Source organism: Herpailurus yagouaroundi, unplaced genomic scaffold, assembly GCF_014898765.1.
Source record: "Herpailurus yagouaroundi ecotype Mexico unplaced genomic scaffold, PumYag 206, whole genome shotgun sequence".
In the NCBI taxonomy this organism is placed as follows: Eukaryota; Metazoa; Chordata; class Mammalia; order Carnivora; family Felidae; genus Herpailurus; species Herpailurus yagouaroundi.
The window spans coordinates 158,415-180,305 of NW_024412437.1; the positions used below are offsets into that span (position 1 = coordinate 158,415).

General features: G+C 45.1%; 1 protein-coding gene across 4 annotated transcripts; it reads left to right on the forward strand.

The window, feature by feature from the left end:
* The first annotated feature begins 204 nt into the window (after positions 1-204).
* Positions 205-11,843, forward strand: METTL2A (methyltransferase 2A, tRNA N3-cytidine). 4 transcript variants are annotated; one of them, XR_005783715.1, is made up of 9 exons: positions 205-345; positions 557-648; positions 2,309-2,664; positions 3,729-3,778; positions 4,351-4,411; positions 6,330-6,469; positions 8,292-8,398; positions 10,265-10,469; positions 11,282-11,393. XR_005783715.1 is itself a non-coding variant. In XM_040452002.1 (9 exons), exons 1-9 carry the CDS (start codon positions 236-238, stop codon positions 11,434-11,436), a joined length of 1,137 nt encoding a protein of 378 aa, XP_040307936.1. In that variant the 5' UTR covers positions 208-235; the 3' UTR covers positions 11,437-11,843. The 4 variants fall into 4 exon arrangements, 3 of the variants coding, with proteins under 3 accessions (XP_040307937.1, XP_040307936.1, XP_040307938.1); XM_040452002.1 differs by having other exon boundaries at positions 208-345; positions 10,404-10,469; positions 11,282-11,843; XM_040452004.1 differs by having other exon boundaries at positions 229-345; positions 557-658; positions 10,404-10,469; positions 11,282-11,843.
* Positions 11,844-21,891: the final 10,048 nt, after the last annotated feature.

Sequence of the window (21,891 nt, forward strand, 5' to 3'; positions counted from 1 at the left end):
ACCCACTCCGAGAAGACATTCGGCCAGAGTACGCCCCGCCCCATTCCCCAACCCCATCCCCAACTCAGGCCCCGCCCCAGTGGGCGGAGCTCGAGCACCAACCCCCACAGGGGACTGCCGCGCCCCGCCCTGCCCTGGTCCTTTCCCGCCCAGACGCCGCGACTTCCGGAAGGGGGCGTGGCTCCGCAGGAAGTTTTCTCTTTACGGAAAAGTAAGCATATCCGGCTCCGGTGTCATGGCTGGTCCCTACGCCGAGTGCGCGCCCGCTGCCGTCGGCCAGAAGAGGCAGCAGTTTGGGAGCCGGTTCCTGAGCGATCCGGCGCGCGTCTTCCACCATAATGCCTGGTAACCGCCCTGCCCCTCGCCTGGCCTGCGGCCCGCCCTCTGGCCCGCCGCCCCGGGCGCTGCGAGAAGCCCCTGACCGCCGGCCACGAGTCCCGCTGCCCTGCTTGAGGCGCTCTCCTCCCGTGGGAGAGGCGCTCCGGGGCCAGCGACTCACCCTGCCCGCGCGCGGCTGGAACGTGAGGCCTCTAAGCTGCCCGTTTGATTTTCCCAGGGACAATGTTGAGTGGTCGGAAGAGCAGGCCGCGGCGGCGGAGAGGAAAGTCCGGGAGAACAGTACCCAGCGAGTGTGCCAGGAGAAGCAAGGTGCGCCCAGGTGGGCCCTCGGTGGTATCTGCAGCCAGTGTACTGCTGAACGCACTGTCCACGAGAGGCAGAGAACCGAGACCGCCAAGAGTCTTTGTTACTGGACTGATACCGAACTCGGGGGTAGAACGGGGGGGGGGGTTAGGACGGAAAAGGGCGTCACCCTAAAATCTTGTTAGAGCAAACAGGGAGTTTTGTTTTGGGCTTTATTTGAGAGTAAGTGTATCTTGATATTTTCTAGCAAGTTTTAGTTACGTTGTCTAGACCCATGTTAATGTGACTCGCCTTCGTCAACCGTGTGGTCACGTGATTGGCTTAGAGGCTGTGCTTTCTCTATGTGATTGCACTTTTACTGAGGAAATGTGATTGAAGCTAGATTCTAGTGATCTGATTCCCAATGTTGTTGGGGGAGGAAGCCAATGACTGGTGAATGTGTCTTTTCTTCGCTGTGAGGATTTAAGGCTTCTGCCGAGGAGAGCTGGGTGAAGCAGAGTGTAGATAAGTCTGGCCAAAGAAAAACAGGCCCCTTCTGGAGAGGTGGATGATTTCACTGCAGAGTATCTCTGGGTACTAAAACTAGTACTGATTGGGCCTTTTTCCTAAAAGACAATTGAAAGTAGGACTAGGAACTGAGAGGGTAGCAATCCCACAGTTCAGTGTAACAATTAGAAGATTCCAGTTGCAAAATACTCACTTTACATGCTTTGACAGAGACTAGATCAGTGCAGGTTAGAGTTGAAAGGGATTTTGAAAATCATGTAGTCCAATATCCTCTTTTTACAGTTAAAGAAACTTGGACCACAGGACATTAAGTGCCTTTCCCAGAGGTAAGCAGTTAGTTAGTAGTAGCAAGGGTGGAACTAAAATCCAATTTCTTAGATTTGTATTCATTTCTACTACACTAGTCAAGGTCTGGCAAAGAACCAAAAACTGAAGCCTTTAAAAAAAAAAAAAAAGAAAGAAAGAAAAAGAAAACAAAACTCAAGTCTAACACTGCCTTGATCACCTTAGACTACAGCGTAAACAGTCTACCCTTCTCGAGTCTCTCTTGTCCGCATTTCTCCTTTCCTTTTAGCCTTGTTTCTATTTTTTAGTATCTTGTGGTATTACTGAATTCATTTCTTAGCTCCACACTCTGAAGAGCCACAGACGGGAGTGTATTTTAAGAAGAGCTGCATGTATCATAACCATTGAGTTTACATGGGGAATAACTGAAGAACCTGGGACGTTTCACTTGTAAAAGAGAAAATTTAGAGGTGGAAATAACTGCCCTTAAATGCAAGAGTTGTTCTGTATGGCCCTAAGAAGTAGTAGAACTTTAAAAAAAGAAGAAGAAATGAAATAGGACTTTTTGATCAAAAGACAGATTTTTTGCTTAATGTTAGAATTTTCTAGTAGTTAAGAGCCACCCAAAGATGTGGGTGGAGAATTGGTAGTAAGTTCGCTGGCAGAAGCTGGACTCCCTAGAAGGACAGGATGCAGAGGGAGTTCAGGTAGGGTACATGGTAGGACTAAAAGATTTCCAGCTCTGAGACAATGGCTCTGCTTGAGGATACTTTTAGTATAAAATGACATTCAGTGAGACAGAATGGTATATGACATTAGGGACAAATAAAATCCTGAGAGATGGTTTTTCAAACTCTTCCCTTAATGTTCACAGTTGATTATGAAATAAATGCCCACAAGTATTGGAATGACTTCTACAAAATCCACGAAAACGGGTTTTTCAAGGATAGACACTGGCTTTTTACCGAATTCCCAGAGCTGGCACCAGGCCAAAGCCAAGATCACTTGGAGGATTTGCCCTCCGACAACAAGAGGAGTGAAGTACCTGAATGTAGGACCAGTGAGGATGGACCTGGTTTAAAAATAGAACAGCACAAGTGTTCTTCAAATAGTCTTGAACATGAAACACAGACAGCTCCTGTGGAAGGAAATGTAACTCAGAAATTCAATCACCTGGAAATCTGTGCTGATGAGTTCCCTGGATCCTCAGCCACCTACCGAATACTTGAGGTAACCCCCCTTTATTGTCCTGATAATGGGGTTAATGAGGCTGTCGTACACGTGGGTGGCCTAGGGAGGCTGACCACAAAAGTGGTGAAGAAGGTGCCTGGACTTGACTCCTATATTGGCCTAGAAACACCTCCTTTTTTTTTTTTTTTTTTTTTTTAGATAACGTTATGTACTAAATTCAGACCAGATATTTGGTGGTTATAGCACACAGATACATCACCTGGGGTGCTACTTGGGAACGTCGTACTGCCCTGAACGTTGTAGCATCGTGCTGTACCTACCACCTAGAAAAGGGTCCCAAGTCACAAGACAAAGTCTTTTACTTACTTCTCTTGTAATACAGTTAGAACATGGAGGGGTTAGTTGGGAGGGTGCCTGCTTCTCCGGCATGGGAGAATTCTTGTCTTCCTAGTTGGGGTGATGTGGCTGAGGCCAGACGGTGACTATACACTCCCCCAGAAGCAGATTACCCTAGCGTTGAGTATACTTCCTGCATGACCTTGTCAGTAGTCCCTTACCCTCCCCAGGCGGAACGGGACCTCTGCCTCTCTGTCTGCCTCATAGTTAACGAGGATTGCATACATTGAGGTAACATATGTAAAATGGCTTAGAATCGTGTCTGGCAAGTAGTGAGTCCTTAGTATATGGTGGTTGTTTTTATTATTACCACACCCAGACTAATCTTATTTGTGGTCCCCTTTTCATAAATTTTTCAGCTTAGTCAATTAGAAACATTTTTTCCAATAATGATATAGTGCAGTTCAGTAAGAAAATATTTCATCTATAGGACTGTTTGCTAAAACTGAAAAAGTAAAAGCAATCTATGCCCTTTTTTCCATACCAACTCCCTTCTGCTGTTGAAAGCCCATGCTTTCAAAGTCTTCTATGGCTGCCTCTTTTAGACTTTCTGAGGTCAAGGTCAGGGAACGGCATGGGTACTATTTAGCTCTGGTCACCACACCTTCCCTAATGGAGTTAGGAGGCAAGATTATTGATTATTTATCTAGCTCCAGGAATTAATTTTTTGGAAAATCCTGTAACTAAAAGTTCATTTCTGTCTGCAGGTTGGTTGTGGTGTGGGAAACACAGTCTTTCCGGTTTTACAAACTAACAAGTAAGTGTGTTTAAAGTTTAACTGTGTGACCGCACAGAGAAAGGGCTGTGTTGTTTCTCAGAACTTACTCCAGCAAACTGGCAACAGTGGTTATTGGGCACCATGGGTGACGGGAGATCGGATTTATGGTCTGGATTTTTTTTTTTTTTTTTTATTTTTTTTTTTTTCAACCTTTTTTTTTTTTTGGACAGAGAGAGGCAAGGCATGAACGGGGGAGGGGCAGAGAGAGAGGGAGACACAGAATCGGAAACAGGCTCCAGGCTCCGAGCCATCAGCCCAGAGCCCGACGCGGGGCTCGAACTCACGGACCGCGAGATCGTGACCTGGCTGAAGCCGGACGCTTAACCGACTGCGCCACCCAGGCGCCCCTGGATTTTTTTTTTTTTTAATGATCTTGATTTAATTTGATTTCTAAGTTATCTTTGTCATCAGGAAAATTAGTAAGATTCAAAACCTGTTCCATTGTTAATATATGGTGTCTTTAATATTTTAACCTCTGCTACACAGGAAAGAGAACAGACACAATTCACTTTATAGTCTTAATCGTTCTACTGTTTTTCTGCCCATTTCAGTGATCCAGGACTCTTTGTTTACTGTTGTGATTTTTCTTCCACAGCTATAGAACTGGTCCAGGTGAGTGTAATTGCTCCTATCCATCACTTTCACTGGTTAGAGGGGAAAACGTCTTCTAAAAGTCAGGGTCTCTAGCAATGTTTTTAATTCTTGTGTTTTTTTAAGTTTTTATTTATTTTTTAGAGAGGGAGGGAGGGAGGGAAAGAATCCCAAGCAGGCTCCGCACCAGCAGTATGGAGCCCAGTGTGCGGCTCGAACTCACAAGCCATGAGCCAAAGTCAAACATTTAACCCACTGAGCCACCCAGGTGCCCCTTTTATTTCTTATTCTTATGTGGTCCGAAAGTAAGAGATTTACAGGCAGCAGTAGCGGAAAAAACTAAACATGAATACAGAACCTCTCACTGGCCAGCTGTGGAACTTTGGGCCTGTCTCCTGACCTCTCCAAACTTTCCTTTTAAGGATTGAAATGAGAAGACTGTGTCTAGTCAGAATTCTTTGAATTATAAGTCACAGAAACATCTAGACAAACTCAGCCAGTGAAAGAAAGAGAAGGTCATGCAACCCAAGGACGTAAAGTGTAGCCAGGACTGTAACTGAGCCCTAAAAAGGTGGCAGATACCAAGGCAAGTTGACTAGCCAGTAAGATGGCACCACCCTCTCCTCCTCCTATCACAGTACCTCCCTCAAGTTCATGGTTTCCTATCAATCATAGCTCAGTGCCCATTTGTCCTTTGTTTGTTCTCTGTTTACAGACCAACTTTCTGTAATAGGTTTTTCCTGGTTTTACATATGATCCTGGCATGCTCACCCTTACCAGTCCACCCTGTTCAGGGTTCTCAGAGCCTCACCACAATGACTTGTCCTGATTCCAAAGTCCCCAGGAATAGTCTGATTGACCCAGCCCAGCTGATAATCTACTTGCCTTGTTTGAATTAGCGGGAGCCAATGAGGAATAAAGTCACATTTTTGGAGAAGAGATATGGAAAGGGAAATTACCCTAAAATGTGTCTGTTACAATCATGTCTAATGCTTGTAGCAGAGGAGCTCCAGAATTAGTAGTTGTGTCTTTCTGGAGTTACTTTCATGGATCCAGACCAGGTGAATATTGAGGCTTATCTTTAGTTAGTTTTGGGGTTTTTTAGTTAATTTTATGGTAATAAAATATAAAGTTAAAATTTCCACATCTAGAGACATAGGTTTTCCTGGAGAATTCTGTGGTCTATGTAATATGGTATAGTTGAGTTGGGAGTTGTTTTAAATCGTGCTCTTAAATGTTTAAATGTCTGTATGTTTTATCTCTCTCCTGATGGGGGTTTTATTTTTCCTTATGGCCACTTACCTTCCTGATGATTTTCCAGTCTTCAAATCTAACTCTGCATCAGAGTAAAGAATAAAAGTAGAGGAATGAAGAACTCTAGTTTTAAAAGTACCGGTTAAGGGCACCTCGGGCTGGCTCAGTCAGTGGAGCATGCAACTCTTGATCTTGGGTTGCAAGTTTGAGCCCCATGTTGAGTGCAGACATTACTTAAAACAAAAATCTTTTTTTAAGTTTATTTATTTTCAGAGAGAGAGAGAAAGCACGAGCTAGGTAGGGGCAGAGAGAGAATCCCAAGAATCCCAAGCGGGATTGTGGGGCTTGAAGACACGATCTCTGAGATCATGACCTGAGCCAGAGTCGGACACCCAACCGACTGAGCCACCCAGATGCCCCAAAACTAAAATCTTTTAGAAATAAATAAACAAAAGTACCAGTTGGATTCCACAAGCTCCTCTCTGGAATCGTTCAAGAATCTTAACCTTTGAATAAGATTGCGTGCCTTCATGATTAGACCGATAACCCTCAGTGGGCAGTAGCTGCAGTTACACTTAAAGCAAGATAAGATTTCCTTGAGGCCGTGTGAATGTGTGTGTGTGCGCATCTGTGTGTGTGTGAGAGAGAACATTTTCTAACCTGTGTGTCTCTCAACTGTCTGCAGACAAATTCAGCATATGATCCCTGCCGGTGTTTTGCCTTTGTTCACGACCTGTGTGATGAAGATCAGAGTTACCCAGTGCCCACGAGTAGTCTTGATATCATCATCCTCATATTTGTTCTTTCTGCCGTTGTGCCAGACAAGTAAGTGTGAGGTCCTTTCACCAGCAGTGTAACAAAAACAAAGCGTTCATCAAAGTTGGGCCCTGAGTAAGAAGGATCCTCTGATAGGCAGGGAAAAGCCACTCTGTCAAAGTGTTACGAGTGTCTCATCCCTTTTCCCAGATTTGCAAGTTCCCAACTTCTCTTTCAGCCTCTAAACCTCTGCCTGTTGACTGCAGTGATTGGTCATTGTTCTGGTTTAAGATCCCTAAGGAATGGGAGAGAAGTCTTTAGTGGCTGTGTTTTTTTAATTTTTCTTTTAAGTAATTTCTGCACCCAGCGTGGGGCTCGATCCCAAAACCCCAAGACCAAGAGCCACACACTGTACCCACTAAGCTAGCCAGTCACCCTTCATTGGCCTTTTTAAATGCTTGCAGTAAACCAAGCTTATTAACAACACAGAATTTATGGTGAACCTTAACTCAGGTGTTCCTTTATGCTTAAGTTCTTTGGAAAACTGCAGTTACAAGAGAACTCCATAAAATAAAGTTTAGATGAAAGGAAAGTCAGTTGCTGAACTCTAAAAGATGCTGTTAAAGCTTCTTAGCGACGCCTGGGTGGCTCAGTTGGCTAAGCATCGACTCTTGATTTCAGTTCATGTCATGACCTCAGGGTCATGAGATCGAGCATGAGGGGCTCCTCGCTCGGCATGGAGCCTGCTTCAGATTCTCTCCCTGTACTCCACCCCCACCCCCACCCCCGCGCCCATGCTCACTTCCCCCCCTAAAAAAAAAAAAAAAAAAAAAAAAAACTTCTTAGACATGGGCAACCAGCTGTCCTGATGAAGTACTGTCCTCAGGAAGCAGCATCAGCCAAAGACCCAGAGGAGTGATTGATTTTCTCTAGCTCCCATTTCCTTTAGGATGGCACTGAGTCATCTGACCTAACACGGACATTGTGAGTGTGGATAAAGGCAGATGCAGGACAGCCCAAAAGCCAGGCATGCTTCTAAACATTAATAACTGCAGAAGTTCAGGGGCACCTGGCTGGCTCATTCAGTAGAGCATGTGACCCAATCTCAGGGTCATGAGCTCAAGCCCCACATTGAGGGTAGAGTTTACTAGATAGATTTTTTTTAAAACAGCAGAAGTTTAACTGCTATAGACTTAAAAACTGACATGGACTGAAACAAAACATTAGAATTAAAATTCATTATTCAGTTATTTAAATAGACTGTGTAGCACTTATACTTCTGAGGTTAGCACAGCCGAAACCCCCACGAGGACTGTGTATGGAAAGTGCAGTCAGAATGGAAAGCTCTCTGCCGAGGTGCTCATTTGCATGCTGACTCACCCTGTAAATTGCAAGTTCTTAGGGTTTGATCTTCAACAAATGGAAAGACACAGTCTCTGCGCACAAAGAGCTCGGGCCTGGGGGGGCAGGCAGAGGAGTCCACCGACTAGTAGTCCTCACTGCAGGTTTTCAGCGTGGCGCCCAGAGAGGCACAGGCGCACAGGCCAGGGGCGGCTTCCCTGGGAAGTAATCACAGGAGTGGGCGGTGAGCCAGATGCAGAGTATGTAATTTGGCCCATGGTCGAACTCTCCAGCAGAAGCAGGTTGTCCTCGGGCCTCTTCATACTGAAGGGACTGGGTCGAAGCCACAGTTGTGAGCAGACCACAGAAGGCACATCAGAAGCTCAGACACATGCTCCTGTTCTCATCTGAAGGGAGAGCAGAGGAGCTAAGATTTCAGGGGCCATGTGTCACCAGGGTTACGAAGTCCACTGGCTCTTCCAGACGTGCTACAAGGAGAAGGGACCCTGTCCTTAAGGAGACCTGATCTTGCTTCTCTATTGCCCCACAGGATGCAGAAGGCTATCAACAGGCTGAGCAGGCTTCTGAAGCCCGGAGGGATGATGCTTCTGCGAGATTATGGCCGCCACGACATGGCTCAGCTTCGATTTAAAAAAGGTACCATGGGAGTACCTGGGGGGTTCAGTCAGTTAAGTGTCCAACTTCGGCTCAAGTCATGATGGCGCAGTTAGTGAGTTCAAGCCCTGCAATGGGCCCTGAGCAGACAGCTCAGCCTGGAGCCTGCTTTGGATTCTGTGTCTCTCTCTCTCTCTCTCTGTGCCCCTCCCCCACTTGTGCTCTATCTCTGTCTCTCAAAAATAAATGAACATTAAAAAAAATTTTTTTAATAACTAAAAAATAAAAAAGGTATCATGGGGGCACCTGGGGGGTTCAGTCGGTTAAGCGTCCAACTTAAAAGTTCAGGTCATGATCTCATGGTTCATGAGTTCGAGCTCTGCATTGGGCTCTCTGCTGTCAGCAGAGAGCTTGCTTGGGATTCTGTCTCTCCCTCTGTCTGCACCCCCCCCCCAAATAAATAAATAAACTTTAAAAATAAAATAAAATAAAACATATTTTGCTACTGTAAGCAAAACAACAGATTGGCCATCCGAATAGATGTATAAATCCGTGAAATCGATTAGAAACCTAGAGTTACAGCTCCAATATGAAATCATTTAATACATGACAGAGGTGGTATGTTTTTGAAGATTGTGTGATCTAGGTATTGGGCAAATCTTTAAAACCAAGACCGCTGCATTTAGAAGAGCTAGTTTTAGAAAAGACATTCGATTACATGAATAATTTTAAACAAAGTATGGCCAAAGGTACCATTAAAACAGTTTAAAGACCGATAATTTCCGTGCATAGAACAGATAAAGACTGCATTATTATCTGTGCTCTTCGGGGACTGTTGGTATGTTGATAGGGAAAAGATCAGGAACCCACCCAAAACACAGGGAAGAAAATTTTAGACTTGATTCCCAGAAGAACATATCCAAATGACCAAAAACAAACTTGAGGGTAACAAAAATTAGGATGAGATGACCACTTCTTTATTCTGCCAACTCCCGAAAAGAGCTATGCTTCTCCATTAATGGTTTTTGTTTTTAAGATTTTTTTTTTTGAAGGAGAGAGACAGAATGTGAGTGGGAGAGGGGCAGAGAGAGAGGGAGGCACAGAATCCGAAGCAGGCTCCAGGCTCTGAGCTGTCAGCACAGAGCCTGATGTGGGACTTGAACTCACGAGCCGTTAGATTGTGACCTGAGCCAAAGCAGGGTGCTTAACCGACTGAGCCACCCAGGCGCCTACTGGGTTTTTTGAGCACACTGGGGCTATTGACTCAGTCTAACAGTCCTTTCGGGAATTCCTCAAGAACTAGCATGTAATACATATGTAAGCAAAATCTCGAAAACCAAGTGAATGCCTCTGGAGAGGGGAATCTTGTGCCTGCCGCGTGGGGTAGATCCCTTACTGTTGGTCTTGGAAGGGTTTCCGTTCTGCATTCCCAGATGAGAAGAGCAGTGTACAGACAAGTATTTTAAAGTTGACCCCACATGTAAGAGTAGCTGGAGAGAAATAAGCAGAAGTGAAGCAAGTAAGATCATATTGGCATTCAGAAGGTACAGAGGGGCGACGTACCAGGTTGGTAAATTGACGTTAGGTCAGAGGGCTTGGCGGCTGAAGGGAGAGCGTCCATAACCAAAACAGCGTATGTCTTGTACTTGTGAACGAGTGTGGGCACGTGGACAGACATGGGAAATGGTCATGGTGTCTATCTCAAGTTTCCTTTCCTCAGACTCAGCTATGGTCCCTGGCTTTTATTTATTTACTTTTGTTTTACAAAGAGTATGTGGTATTTATGTAGTCAGGGAGGGGGGAAAACACCTTCCAACACGAAACAACTCTAGAACAGAAGGCTGAGGTTCACATGTGTGACGTAACATTGCATTTCGATCACTCCCCTTGGGGTCCTCTTCTCCGAAGATTCCTGCAACGTGCCCAGAGCAACCAAGAAAGGATTCTGTTCTCTGCCCAAGAAATGGTATCACGATGTACGTTTGATTGGCAGTGAAATTCAAGGAAGTGCTTTAAAGTCTCTGATGTTTATCACATCGCCCCACAGGTCAGTGTCTGTCTGAAAATTTCTACGTGAGAGGCGATGGTACTAGAGTTTACTTCTTCACACAAGGTATGGAAACGCTCCTCTTTCTTCATGCTAACAGTCCCCCAAACACCAGATCAAATGTTGCTTGATACAGTCTCGGAAGTAAAACTGTCATGCCCCTTCTGCCTTTTGAAGACTTTTCCTGCCTTTCCAGGCCACCTGAACGGTTCACTGTTCTCTACACGGGCTCCACTTACAGGAGCCTTCAGTCCTCTGCTTTGCTCCTCGACTGTCTGTGCTTCCTCCCTGTCGCTTTGTCCCAAATGGAAAACCTGCCCCTTCGGCAAGACCCCAGGGCAGCTGGTTTTGCCCTGTAAGCCGGGTTGTCCTGTAGGTGCGCCAGAATTAGGCTGTGCTCCCCGTGCCCCAGCTCCCAGGTGTAATCCAGAATTGCCCTCCTCTGCGGCTTGCCCTGCCTCGGGGTTCCTCCCCCACCAGTGCCATCCTTGGGCCCTTTATTGTGCCACATACTTCTTTGAGCTGTTGATTAAAATATAGTGGAAACTCTGCTAAAAAAGTGGCTTTGACATTACGTGCATAGAAATTTTGCATATAACCTTAAGGTGTCCATAAAGCCCTTGAAAATTCTTCCCTGTCAGCTCTAAGGCTCTCCCTCTGGATTCCAAGGGGCCCTTGCCAGAAGGTTTGGCTTCCCCCATTTAAACATGAACTTAATATTACCAAGCTGCTCCTACACTTCTAAATAAACAGCCCTGCTGAAGCCACTTGTAATACATAAATAAAAACAGTCTCACGGAGCCCCATTTAATATAGGAAGTGGTGGACCATGTTTTTTCTTTAGCGGAAAATATGTAAACATCTCTTTTCCGAACCAGATGAGCTGGATACACTTTTCACTACGGCTGGACTGGAAAAGGTTCAGAACCTGGTGGATCGCCGATTGCAAGTGAACCGAGGGAAACAGCTGACCATGTACCGAGTCTGGATTCAGTGCAAATACCGCAAGCCTCTTCTGTCCAGCGCTGGCTGAGTGGCACCTGCTCCTGACGCGTGAGCTCATTGGAGCTTTTTAAAAAGAACATGTGGGAAAGTCCAAGGATTCAGACTTGAACCTTAAACCTAGAAAAAATTGCTTTTTATCAAGATTCTAATAATTGTCCTTCCAATTTGGGAAGGCCTTTAATATGTACTTTCCTAAGTTTTTTCTTACTTTGAGATATCAAAGAATCTTTTTTGCCATTTTGTAATTTATCATAACTAAAATTTCATGGGAATCGTGAATTCAAAAGGCGTCAAGAATTTATTTCCATGTGGAAGTATTATACATGATAAAGTATCATCTGACTGTGAGTTGCATTAAATTATTTCGGAGTTCAAATATCTGGACTAGGCAGTTTGATATATACGGTGAATAAAGGTCTTGTTCAGCGAGAAGCACGTCAAGAAGAATCCTCTTTCTTTGGATATTTTCCTGACTCAAAAATACTGCCTTAGGGGCACCTGTGTGGCTCAGTTAAGCATCTGACTTCGGCTCAGGTCATGATCTCTCAGTTCACGAGTTCAAGCCCCACATCGGGCTCTGTGCTGACTGCTCAGAGCCTAGAGCCTGCTTCAGATTCTGTGTCTCCCTCTCTCTCTGACCCTCCCCCACTGGCGCTCTGTCTCCCGGGCGCCCTCCCCCCCCTCAAAAATAAACAATTAAAAAAAATTACTGCTTTAAAGAGAATCAAAACATGTCCTTGTTATGTGTTTATTTAGTCATGGTCTCCACTTAACTCTAGTTCTGTGGAATTTTAGACACTGTTCCCCCTCTAAGTAACCTATTTCTCAAACAGTAAAGCGATCTAGACTTTTCTTGGATGTAAATTTTAAAAAATAAATAAGTAATGGGAAAAAAAGATCTTGACATTTAGCAAACTTGTCTCGTTTTTTTTATTGTGCCCTTAACTGTTTAACACAAAAGGAATTGAGAGAACGTTATTTTAGCCACATGACTGTACAACTGAAAATGATCATCATCAGTATTGCTTTTTTTATGTTCTGCTTTTTTTCAGTTACCACTCCTACATGTTTCCCTCTTGGTGGTTCATAAGTTATACAATGTATTCTTAATTTTTACCAAATAAAGAATTTTCAGTTCTTCCTATGTTTTGCATGTTCAACTCAAATATTCCCATAATTGCTTTTTATCATTGTATTACATGTGGAAATGTGATAAGAAACAAGCAATTTTTTTTTTAATTTCAAACGTAAAGAAAGTACCAATTACCAAGAATATTGCAAGAATAGTCCCATTTTCTTTTCAGAATAGTTTTTAAGAATAGGTTGCAAGGTGATGTCCCAACTCTCCTGCATATTTTCATGTATAATTCCTATAACTAAAGACATTTTTTTTTTTCAACGTTTATTTATTTTTGGGACAGAGAGAGACAGAGCATGAACGGGGGAGGGGCACAGAGAGAGGGAGACACAGAATCGGAAACAGGCCCCAGGCTCTGAGCTATCAGCCCAGAGCCTGACGCGGGGCTTGAACTCACGGACCGCGAGATCGTGACTTGGCTGAAGTTGGACGCTCAACCGACTGCGCCACCCAGGCACCCCAAGACATTCTATCACCAAATAAATCCATCAGAAGTAGAAATCTGAAAACATCCACAGATAACCACGTTTTCCCAATGGTCCCAATAACCTATCACCAGAAAAAAAAGTTGCATTTAGTAGTCCTATCTCAGTCCCCTATACTCTGAACAACCCAGGCGTGTTTCAATGGCCTTGACATTTGAAGATCACAGGCTATCTTGCAGACTGTCCCTCGTTTGGGTTCGTCGATGCTTTCTCATGATTTGGTTCAAATGACATTTCTGGCAGGAACACTGAGTGATGCTGTGCTCTTCCCATTACATTCTATCAGGGAATCGATTTTGAATTACCCTGTTATTGGTAATGTTAACCTTGAACACTTCATTGAGGTGGTATCTGCTGTTTTTCTCCACTGAAAAGTTACTAATAAGTATTTCATAGGGTAATGCTTTGAAATCGGGTAAATCACCCATTCCTCATCAATCTTTACCCTCCATTTGGCATCTGTGTTCCAATTTCTTGGCTGAATTACTATGATGGTAGCCTGTGAGTGTCTCCTAACCCTACCATTTTTTCTCCATATATTGGTTCTGTAAGGAAAGCTTTTTTTTCCTATTCATTTACTTCTCTTAATCTGGATTCAGATTTCTGTTTTATTTAGTGATTATTACATCTACTGTCATTGGTGCTCCTGTTACCCCAGATTTGGCCAGTGGGAGCCTCTTCAAATGCTTCTGTGATCTTGTGACTGTCCCCACGATTCTCAGAGCACTTCAAGCACAAGTTGTTCCAAGCTTATTTTACAGTTTCTGAATCCAGCACTTCCCCCCAAGAGGTGCTGGTTTCTTTTAGTGCAGAAAGGTATTTAGAAACCAAGCTGAGTGTGCTCACTGCTCCTGGTATGTGCCCGTTCCCAGCCCCCTGAGTGGATGGAGCGCCAAGATATTTGCTTGTAGGTACACACACACATACTTGCATCTGTATTTTTATACTACTGCATGTTGAAAACCATCAGTTCTGGGGCGCCTGGGTGGCTCAGACAGTTGAGCATCTGACTTTGGCTCAGGTCATGATCTCACGGGTGACGGGTTTGGGCCCCGCGTCGGGCTCTGTGCTGACAGCTCAGAGCCTGGAGCCTGCTTCAGATTCTGTGTCTCCCTCTCTGCCCCTTCCCTGCTCACGCTCTGTCTCTGTCTCTGTCTCTGTCTCTGTCTCAAATATAAATGAACATTAAAAAAAAAAAAAAGAAAGAAAGAAAACTATCAGTTCAGATCACTGCCTTTGGTACCGATCCAACACAAGATTTATTCTAGTTTTTATTCTTCTCTGTACTTTAGTTTCCTTTTGCAACAATCCCAAACTCCTGTGGTCCTCAATATATGGGGGCCAGTGCCCTCATATATTCTGACACCCACACCAAATCACTATTGCCACAGCTCCCCGCCTCACACAGAGGCCCTGCCAGGGTCCAGCACCCCACCACCACCACCCCTCCGCCCTTGCACTAACCTCCACCTTGCTTGGCTTCATCTTTAAAGGGTAAGAGAAAGAGAACTTCCCATCTCTTCCATTACACTGAATGTATTTAAAACTGGAAAAGGCTGAGTCACTGGAATGGTATTTCACTTATCTTTTGGGATGAGGAACAGATATATTAAATGATCCACTAAAACCTTCCTTTGGCATTTCTGAGGCATTTCCAAGCAACAAGAAGAGTTTTGATTCCATCTTTGGGGCACTTGACTTGGGCTTTGGGCTTTAGGTGTAAAAAAAGCCTCTTTCTGCCCACTGCTACCTTTTCTTCTCAGTCATCTGCTACACTCTGTTCCCTTGCCCTCTGACTTTTTATCTGTCAGCCTACCTTAAACCCTGCAGGAACTTTGTGTAATTTTCTAGCCTTGGAATCACTAATACTGGGCAGAGAACGGTTAAACACAGTCAGGGTAGATTAAAGTAGGACTTTGGTGCCGCTCAAAAACACACAGACTGGACTGTGTCTGACTGCCAACAGTATCTCTTGATATTCTCTTTTACATTTATTTATTTAATTGAAGTATAGTCAACACACAACGTTACATTAATGTCAGATGTACAGCATAGTGATTCAACAACCCTCTGTATTATGCTGTGCTCACCACGAGTGGAGCTACCATCTGTCATCATACAACACTATTACGGTACCATTGACTGTGTTCCCAATGCTGTACCTTTCATCCCCTGACTTATTCATTCCATAGCTGGAAGCCTGTACCTCCCACTCCCCTTCCCCCGTTTTGTCCATCCCATCCCCCAACCCGCTTCCCCTCTGGCAACCACCAGTTTGTGCTTTGTATTTTCGAGTCTGATCTCTTGATAGTCTTGATGCAAGAAAAGTGCTGCGTTGGCTGGGAAGGTAGCTCCACGTGTGAAACTGCTCAGGAAGTTGTGTGGTTTAGACTCAAGTCTAATGGAGAAGTTTCTGAAACTGACTGATCTGCCTGAGTAGCAGTTAATTAGGCGGAGGAGATAGATTCAATATCGCTTGGAAAATGAGTAACGGTTTGAGAAAGGTGGGTGCACTGGGACTACAGTGGGAGTGAAGCCATGTTCATGTGGGTGGCGTCCAGGGTCAGGTAACACCTGGAGTGCATGGGTTCTTATGCTGCGAACCCATTCATCATCAAAGATTCATCCCCTGGTTTATATTACTTCACTGGAGCCTGGCCTCTGCTAATGCCTTCAAACCTGTGCTTTGCAATGGCTCCACTACCTGCCTTCGTGTAAGTTCCCACTCCCTGGGGCTCTGGTTGGAAAAGTAGGGCCTGGGACGCCTGGGTGGCTCAGTCAGTTAAGTGTCTGACTTCATCTCAGGTCATGATCTAACGGTTCATAGGTTCAAGCCCCTCTTCGAGCCCTGTGCTGGAGCCTGCTTCAGATTCTGTGTTTCCCTCTCTGTCTGTCCCTCCCCCCACTCGTGCTCTGTCTGTCTCTCTCAAAAATAAATAAACATTTTTTTAATTAAAAAAACAAAGAAAATCAGAACCCTGGAGACTTAACAGGAAAATGAAAACCCAACGTATTAAGACATTCTACTTTCCTCGGGTTGATCCCTATCTTTGCCTAAAGATGTTACTTTAGTAATCGTGGGGAGTTGTATGTAGCTTAACGATGAACTCAGGACAAACAGCTTCTTTCACTCCGTTCACAAAGGTCTGTTCTTTGGTTTGTGGCTTCTGCTGCTATTTTCAGAGCCCGCTGCATCGATGCGTTGCAGGCTTTTATAATGCTTCTGAATGTGTGCAGGTGTGCAGGTTGTGCAGGTTGATTTGGGAACCTTGATTAGGAGGTGGAAGGAGCATTAATGGTAAGTTTCACAGGTAAGAAATACTGAAATGGTGCACTATGGCCCCCTCCCTTTATTTCAGTGAATTTCTAGGTTCAAGATTGGACATCGCCTCACCTGCAATTCATGGAACACAGTGCATGACCAAGTTACCGAGCAAACAGCCACAGTTGGATTCCATGCTCCAGTGGGGGGACCCTGAGACACAGTAGCCAGTATCCTCGACAGAGGCTCAAGCTTGGCATCTTCACCCTGAGGCGAGCCCCAAACTGCATTCATTCCTTCATTCCCCACCTTCCTTTCTCTGAGTTTGGATTTCTCCATTGAAACTTAAAATATCCTCAGAAGGAGCCGTACCTTAAACCTTTATCAGCAGTGGCATGTTAGAGAAACCCCTCCAAGGAGGAGGAGAAAGCCCTGACATACCTGCTGTGGGTAAGCCCCCCACCCCTTCCCCAGCCTTGCTTCCCATTCCTCAACGTTCATTGGGTGAGTAAGGCTGACGGTGGAGCTCATCATTTAGTGGGGAACTTTGGATTCTCAACACTTAGCAGAGTAGCAAAGCGCCTGGCCCTTGGTTGGTGCACAATGAATGGGGACTGACTAAACAGCTTCTTCCTGCCCTGCCCCCCCGCCCCCCCCCCCCCAGACACCCACTGACACACAATTTGTGTTTAACTTCAGAAGACCATCGGGTACAGGGCTATGGTTGCCAGTATCAGCAGCTCAAGCTGGTTTAAAGGCGAAGACAGAAGGTAGGAAAACACAGGGTGTCTCATGACCCCCAGGACAGAAATGTACAGGGGCCTCAGAAGAGCCCTGGGAAGTGTGTGCCCACCATTGCCCCGTCTCTCTAAGATCCGCTCTCCGCCCCTGTAGGAGGCAACCATCACTTAGCTCCTGAGACCTGATGCAGCTGTTAAATGGGTGCACAGTGTGTGCGTGTCTTTGTCAGTAAGCTGGTCCCAGAATAGGTCTACAGGCCAGGCAGAGTCTCAAAAGGCATCCCCAGAGCACTATTTTGTTTCATCCTCCCAAATATTGACCCCTGCGCACCATCATTATTTCCTTGGTCTTTTAAAATAACTGATATTCTTACATTTATTTTGAAAGGAAACTTTATATCACTACTATAAATGTAAAACAAGTATCACTCATCATGAGCAGAAGGTTTTTTTTTTTTTCTTTCTCTTTCAGAAAGTATTTTAAAAAATAAATACGGTGAGGGGTGCCTGGGCGGCTCAGTCAGTTGAGTGTCTGACTCTTGACTTTGCCTCTGGTTGTAGGATCCAACCCCACATTGGGCTCAGCGCTGAGCATGGAGGCTGCTTAAGATTCTCTCTCTCTCTGCCCCTCTCCCCCGATCGCACACTCTCTGTCTCTAAAATTAAAAAAAAAAAAAAATGTAAAATACATACATACAATGAAAATTTTAAAATCTTATAAATTCCAGCTGGATTCTGTTGCTGACCAAAGGCTCTGAACCCTAAGCCTAGAAACACCAAGCAGAGTCACAGCTGTCGTGGAGCTCACGTATGGTTCATCCATAAAACATGAATCAGGTGGGCATGTGCCAGGAGGATTGAGCAGGGTAGACAGAGGTGGAGGTTGGAGTCGGGGAAAAGGCCCTTTCAGATGGGGTCTCCTGGAGGAGGTGACATCCCTCCCGGATGTCTGAACAAAGAGGCTTCTAGGCAGAAGGAATGGCCACTGGCCTAGTGGGAGGACCATGATAGACTCCACTCTCCCTGCCCCACAGCATCAGGAGTGCTGAATTGCTCACCCTTGTCAGAAATGCATCTGCCTTTAGCACATTTTAATAAGAGAATTACTCAAGTGCACTATGTACTAAGAAATGAGTAAGAATGATTATCTGTCTCCTACTGACCCTCAGGTCCAGGGTCTGGAGTCTTCTCAGTTCATCTAGGGACTATTAACATTATGAAGCCAGCCCAACTCACCAGAACCTGGCATATAAACCAGGATTATTGACCTGTGATCTCAAACTTAACTAACAAGCCGAGGGGATCCCCCCAGGAAAGGAAGCTGCTTGAGAAACTGAAGATCAGAAGTTGATTGTTAAGAATACACCAGAGCCCAGTAGTCAGGTGGCCCCAAGTTTTCTGTCAAACTGTGGCCGAACCAAGGTCCCCCGTCCGCACCAATGAAGCTGATGCTGAGCAGATCTTTAGTAACATTAACCGGCGTTTGTTTAGACCTTAATACTCTTTAAAAAGCTTTTCATACATTTAATCCTCACAGCACCCCTGTGAAATATAAGTGTAATTATCTCCATTTTACAGATGAGGAAATCTGGTGTTCAGGGAGGATAAATGGTTTACCAAGGTCAGATGGCTAGTGTTAATTGTCAGGTAATTAGCCTAAGATTCAGGAGGGGTATTTTGATATAAATGGTATTTGACATAATATATGGGTTTAAACATTCTTGGCTCCAACCAACTGTGCCTGTCTGGAAAGTGCCACACCTGCTCAGAGGTCAGCCCTGTTGCCTCCCACGTGGGGGCGGGGGGAGAAGAAAGAGCACTGGCCCCACACCACCCACCACCCACCCCAAACCTCCCAAGAAAAAAGAAAACACTGCAACTCTCAGAAGTGTGAAACAATTATAGGTAGTCCATGAAATTTCTTGCGTAAATTGTGTTGGTTTTGCAACATTGTACAATTTGCGACATTTTCCTCAAAACAGTAAAAAAAATGTAATCCACCAATTTTACCCGGTGCCTGGGAGGCTCCCACCCCCTGGGGTGAAGGAAGGATCCGGGCCTGCTTTTCCACAGACACTCCAGCCCAGGGGGCGCGCACACCCCTGAGCACTCAGAAGGGCCCAGCTAGGCTCAAAGCTCTGCTGTTGCCATCTGGAAATGCTTGATAATGTTTAACAAAGGGCCCCTCAAACTGTGTAGCCAGCCTTGTCGCTGCTTCCTTCTTGCTCCTTCCTTTCTCTTTCTCCTTCCTTAGAAAAGAGTGGTCTTCTCCTGACTTGTTTTTCCCTCCCCACCTGTCTGCTGATCCTTGGCTGCCCCGGGTTGGGCCTTCTTGTCCAGGGAAGGACCGCTTGCCCACCTTCGGCTCTTCCTGCCTTTCCGTTCTCCTACTCAGGCAGGCTTTCCAGACGTGCCATACCTGGACCCCTCAGGACTCACTGCTCCTACTCTCCCAGAGCCCTGCAGGTACCCTATCTTCTCATGACTTGTGGTTTCTCCTCATTCAGCTTTCAATTCAAATGTCCCTCAACCTGTGAAGGTCCTTCTCTGCTGATGCCCTTGGCCAATGTCACTACCACCCCCTACAGCTCTCTCCTTTCCCTCAGTCATACCGCATTATGGGGTTTTATCTTCTTTGTGACACACTACATTATTCTTTTTTTTTTTTTTTTAATGTTTTTGAGAAAGAGAGAAACAGAGCACAAGCAGGGGAGGGGCAGAGAGAGAGGGAGACACAGAATCTGAAGGAGGCTCCAGGCTCCAAGCTGTCAGCACAGGGCCCGATACGGGGCTCAAACTCATGAACTGTGAGATCATGACCTGAGCAGAAGTCAGACGCTTAACCATTTGAGCCACCCAGGCACCCCATACACTGTATTATTCTTAATTGTATATCTACCTCCTGTCTCTCTACTATGAGCTCTTTGGGGTCAGGGATTTTGTCTGCTTTGATCACAGTTGTATCCTCAGTACCTACAGTAGTGTCTGGCCCATAGTAGGTGCTCAACAAATATTTCTTGGGTGGGTAAGTACATAGAAGGTCACCCAGGAACTGGGTCCCTAGTTGCCCATCATGGAAAGTGAGGAAAGTCAAGTTGTGTCATCTAATCCAGTGGGAAATAGTTTGTCTGGAGATGGAAGGGCCCCCTAAAAGTTTCTCAGAAACCAACCATCCCTGGGAAAGCATAGGGACCAAGAGCCACCAAGGGAGCAAGACTGCCCAGCTACCCGAGAGAGGAGGCCCAGTCAGAATGGTTTAAAGGTGCAGAAACAGCCATAGGGAACTGGCTGCTTGGGCCCCCTGATACAGAGAGACCAACACAGTGAACAAGATGATCCACTTTGAATTTTGAAAGGTCACCAATACTTGGATAATTCCTTAGTTTTATGTCATGAGCTAAGGATCTCACCTGAGCCTTGAACTAGTTTATCTAAATACCTCCTAGACATGCCTCTCCCCTAGAGGGCCCTTGGGTACCTCAACTCTGTCCAAAACCACTCATAAGAGCACAGACTGAGGTTGAAATCCTAGAGTCGACATTTCATTTGTTCTCTGTGTCACCCGGGCCCAGTCAGTGGATTCCTCTGATTCTCAGTTCCTTCAACTGCGATTTGGATATAAATAATAGGATACACGTAATCCAGCAGCCCTAGTGGCCCCCATAACACAACCCGAACTCCTTGCAGAGAACACCATTGAACGCCAAATTCAGTGGGCTATTTATAAGACTCCTTTGTGTAAGATACATGTCATTATATGTTGTGTATTTAATAGTTATACCAACAGTTTGTCCCTTGGCCTGGAAAGAATAAACGTGTTACTGTATGATCGTTGATAAGATTGTAGCAGAAAGCACAAATCTACATGTCTTCTCTAAGCTCCCAGAGAGCAGTGAAGAGGAGGTAAGACCTTCAGGCTTTCAACAAATTTCAGGTTTTCCCCCTTGGTCAAGGCCAGCTTCTCCATCAGGTACAGAGCACATTCAGCCTCAGGCCCATGATCCTTTGGGGGTCCTGGGAAATGTTTTAATGTTAATTTATTTTAAAACCAGAAGGAAAGAAAAGTGAATATAACTTTAATGAATTTAATGAATATATGATAATGAAGGCAGCCTAGCTTATGTTTGTTTTTATATCAACACATGTGTGTAATACAGTTACTTTTTTTTTTCTTTTTTTGAGGAAAGGATCCATGAAAGCAGACATGCCCAGAACCCACATAAGTCACAGTGTGATCCCACTGTCATCAGCCCATCAGATGCAGGGGCAAAGGTGATAGAGGTAAATGTGGGTGAACCCTTCCCTCCACCTTCCCTCTCTGTCCAACTCACACTGCCTTAAGGAAACACATTTGTGGAAAGAAGTGTTTTGTAAAGTCTTTAGCATTTATATATGCAGGTAGGGCAGTCTAACTGGGAGAAAGTGTCTATGGATGAAGAGTGTGGCATGGCAGCATCCAGGGCATTGAGGAACAAAATCTAACCTTTTGCATTCTTTCTTTCTTTCTTTCTTTCTTTCTTTCTTTCTTTCTTTCTTTCTTTCTTTCTTTCTTTCTTTCTTTCTTTTGAGAGAGAGAGAGCACGAGCAGGGGAGGGGCAGAAAGAGGGAGGGGGAGAGAGGATCCAAAACAGGCTCTGTGCTGTGAGTGTGGAGCCCGACATGGGGCTCAAACTCACGAACCGTGAGATGATGACCGGAGCCGAAACCAAGAGTCAGACGCTTAACCAACTGAGCCACCCAGGTGTCTCCCCTGCTCATGCTCTCTCTCTCTCTCAAAATAAATAAACTTAAAAAAAAAAAAAGACATTTAATAAAGTTACCTCTGGCAACAATTCAGAGAGATAATCACAGAGGACAA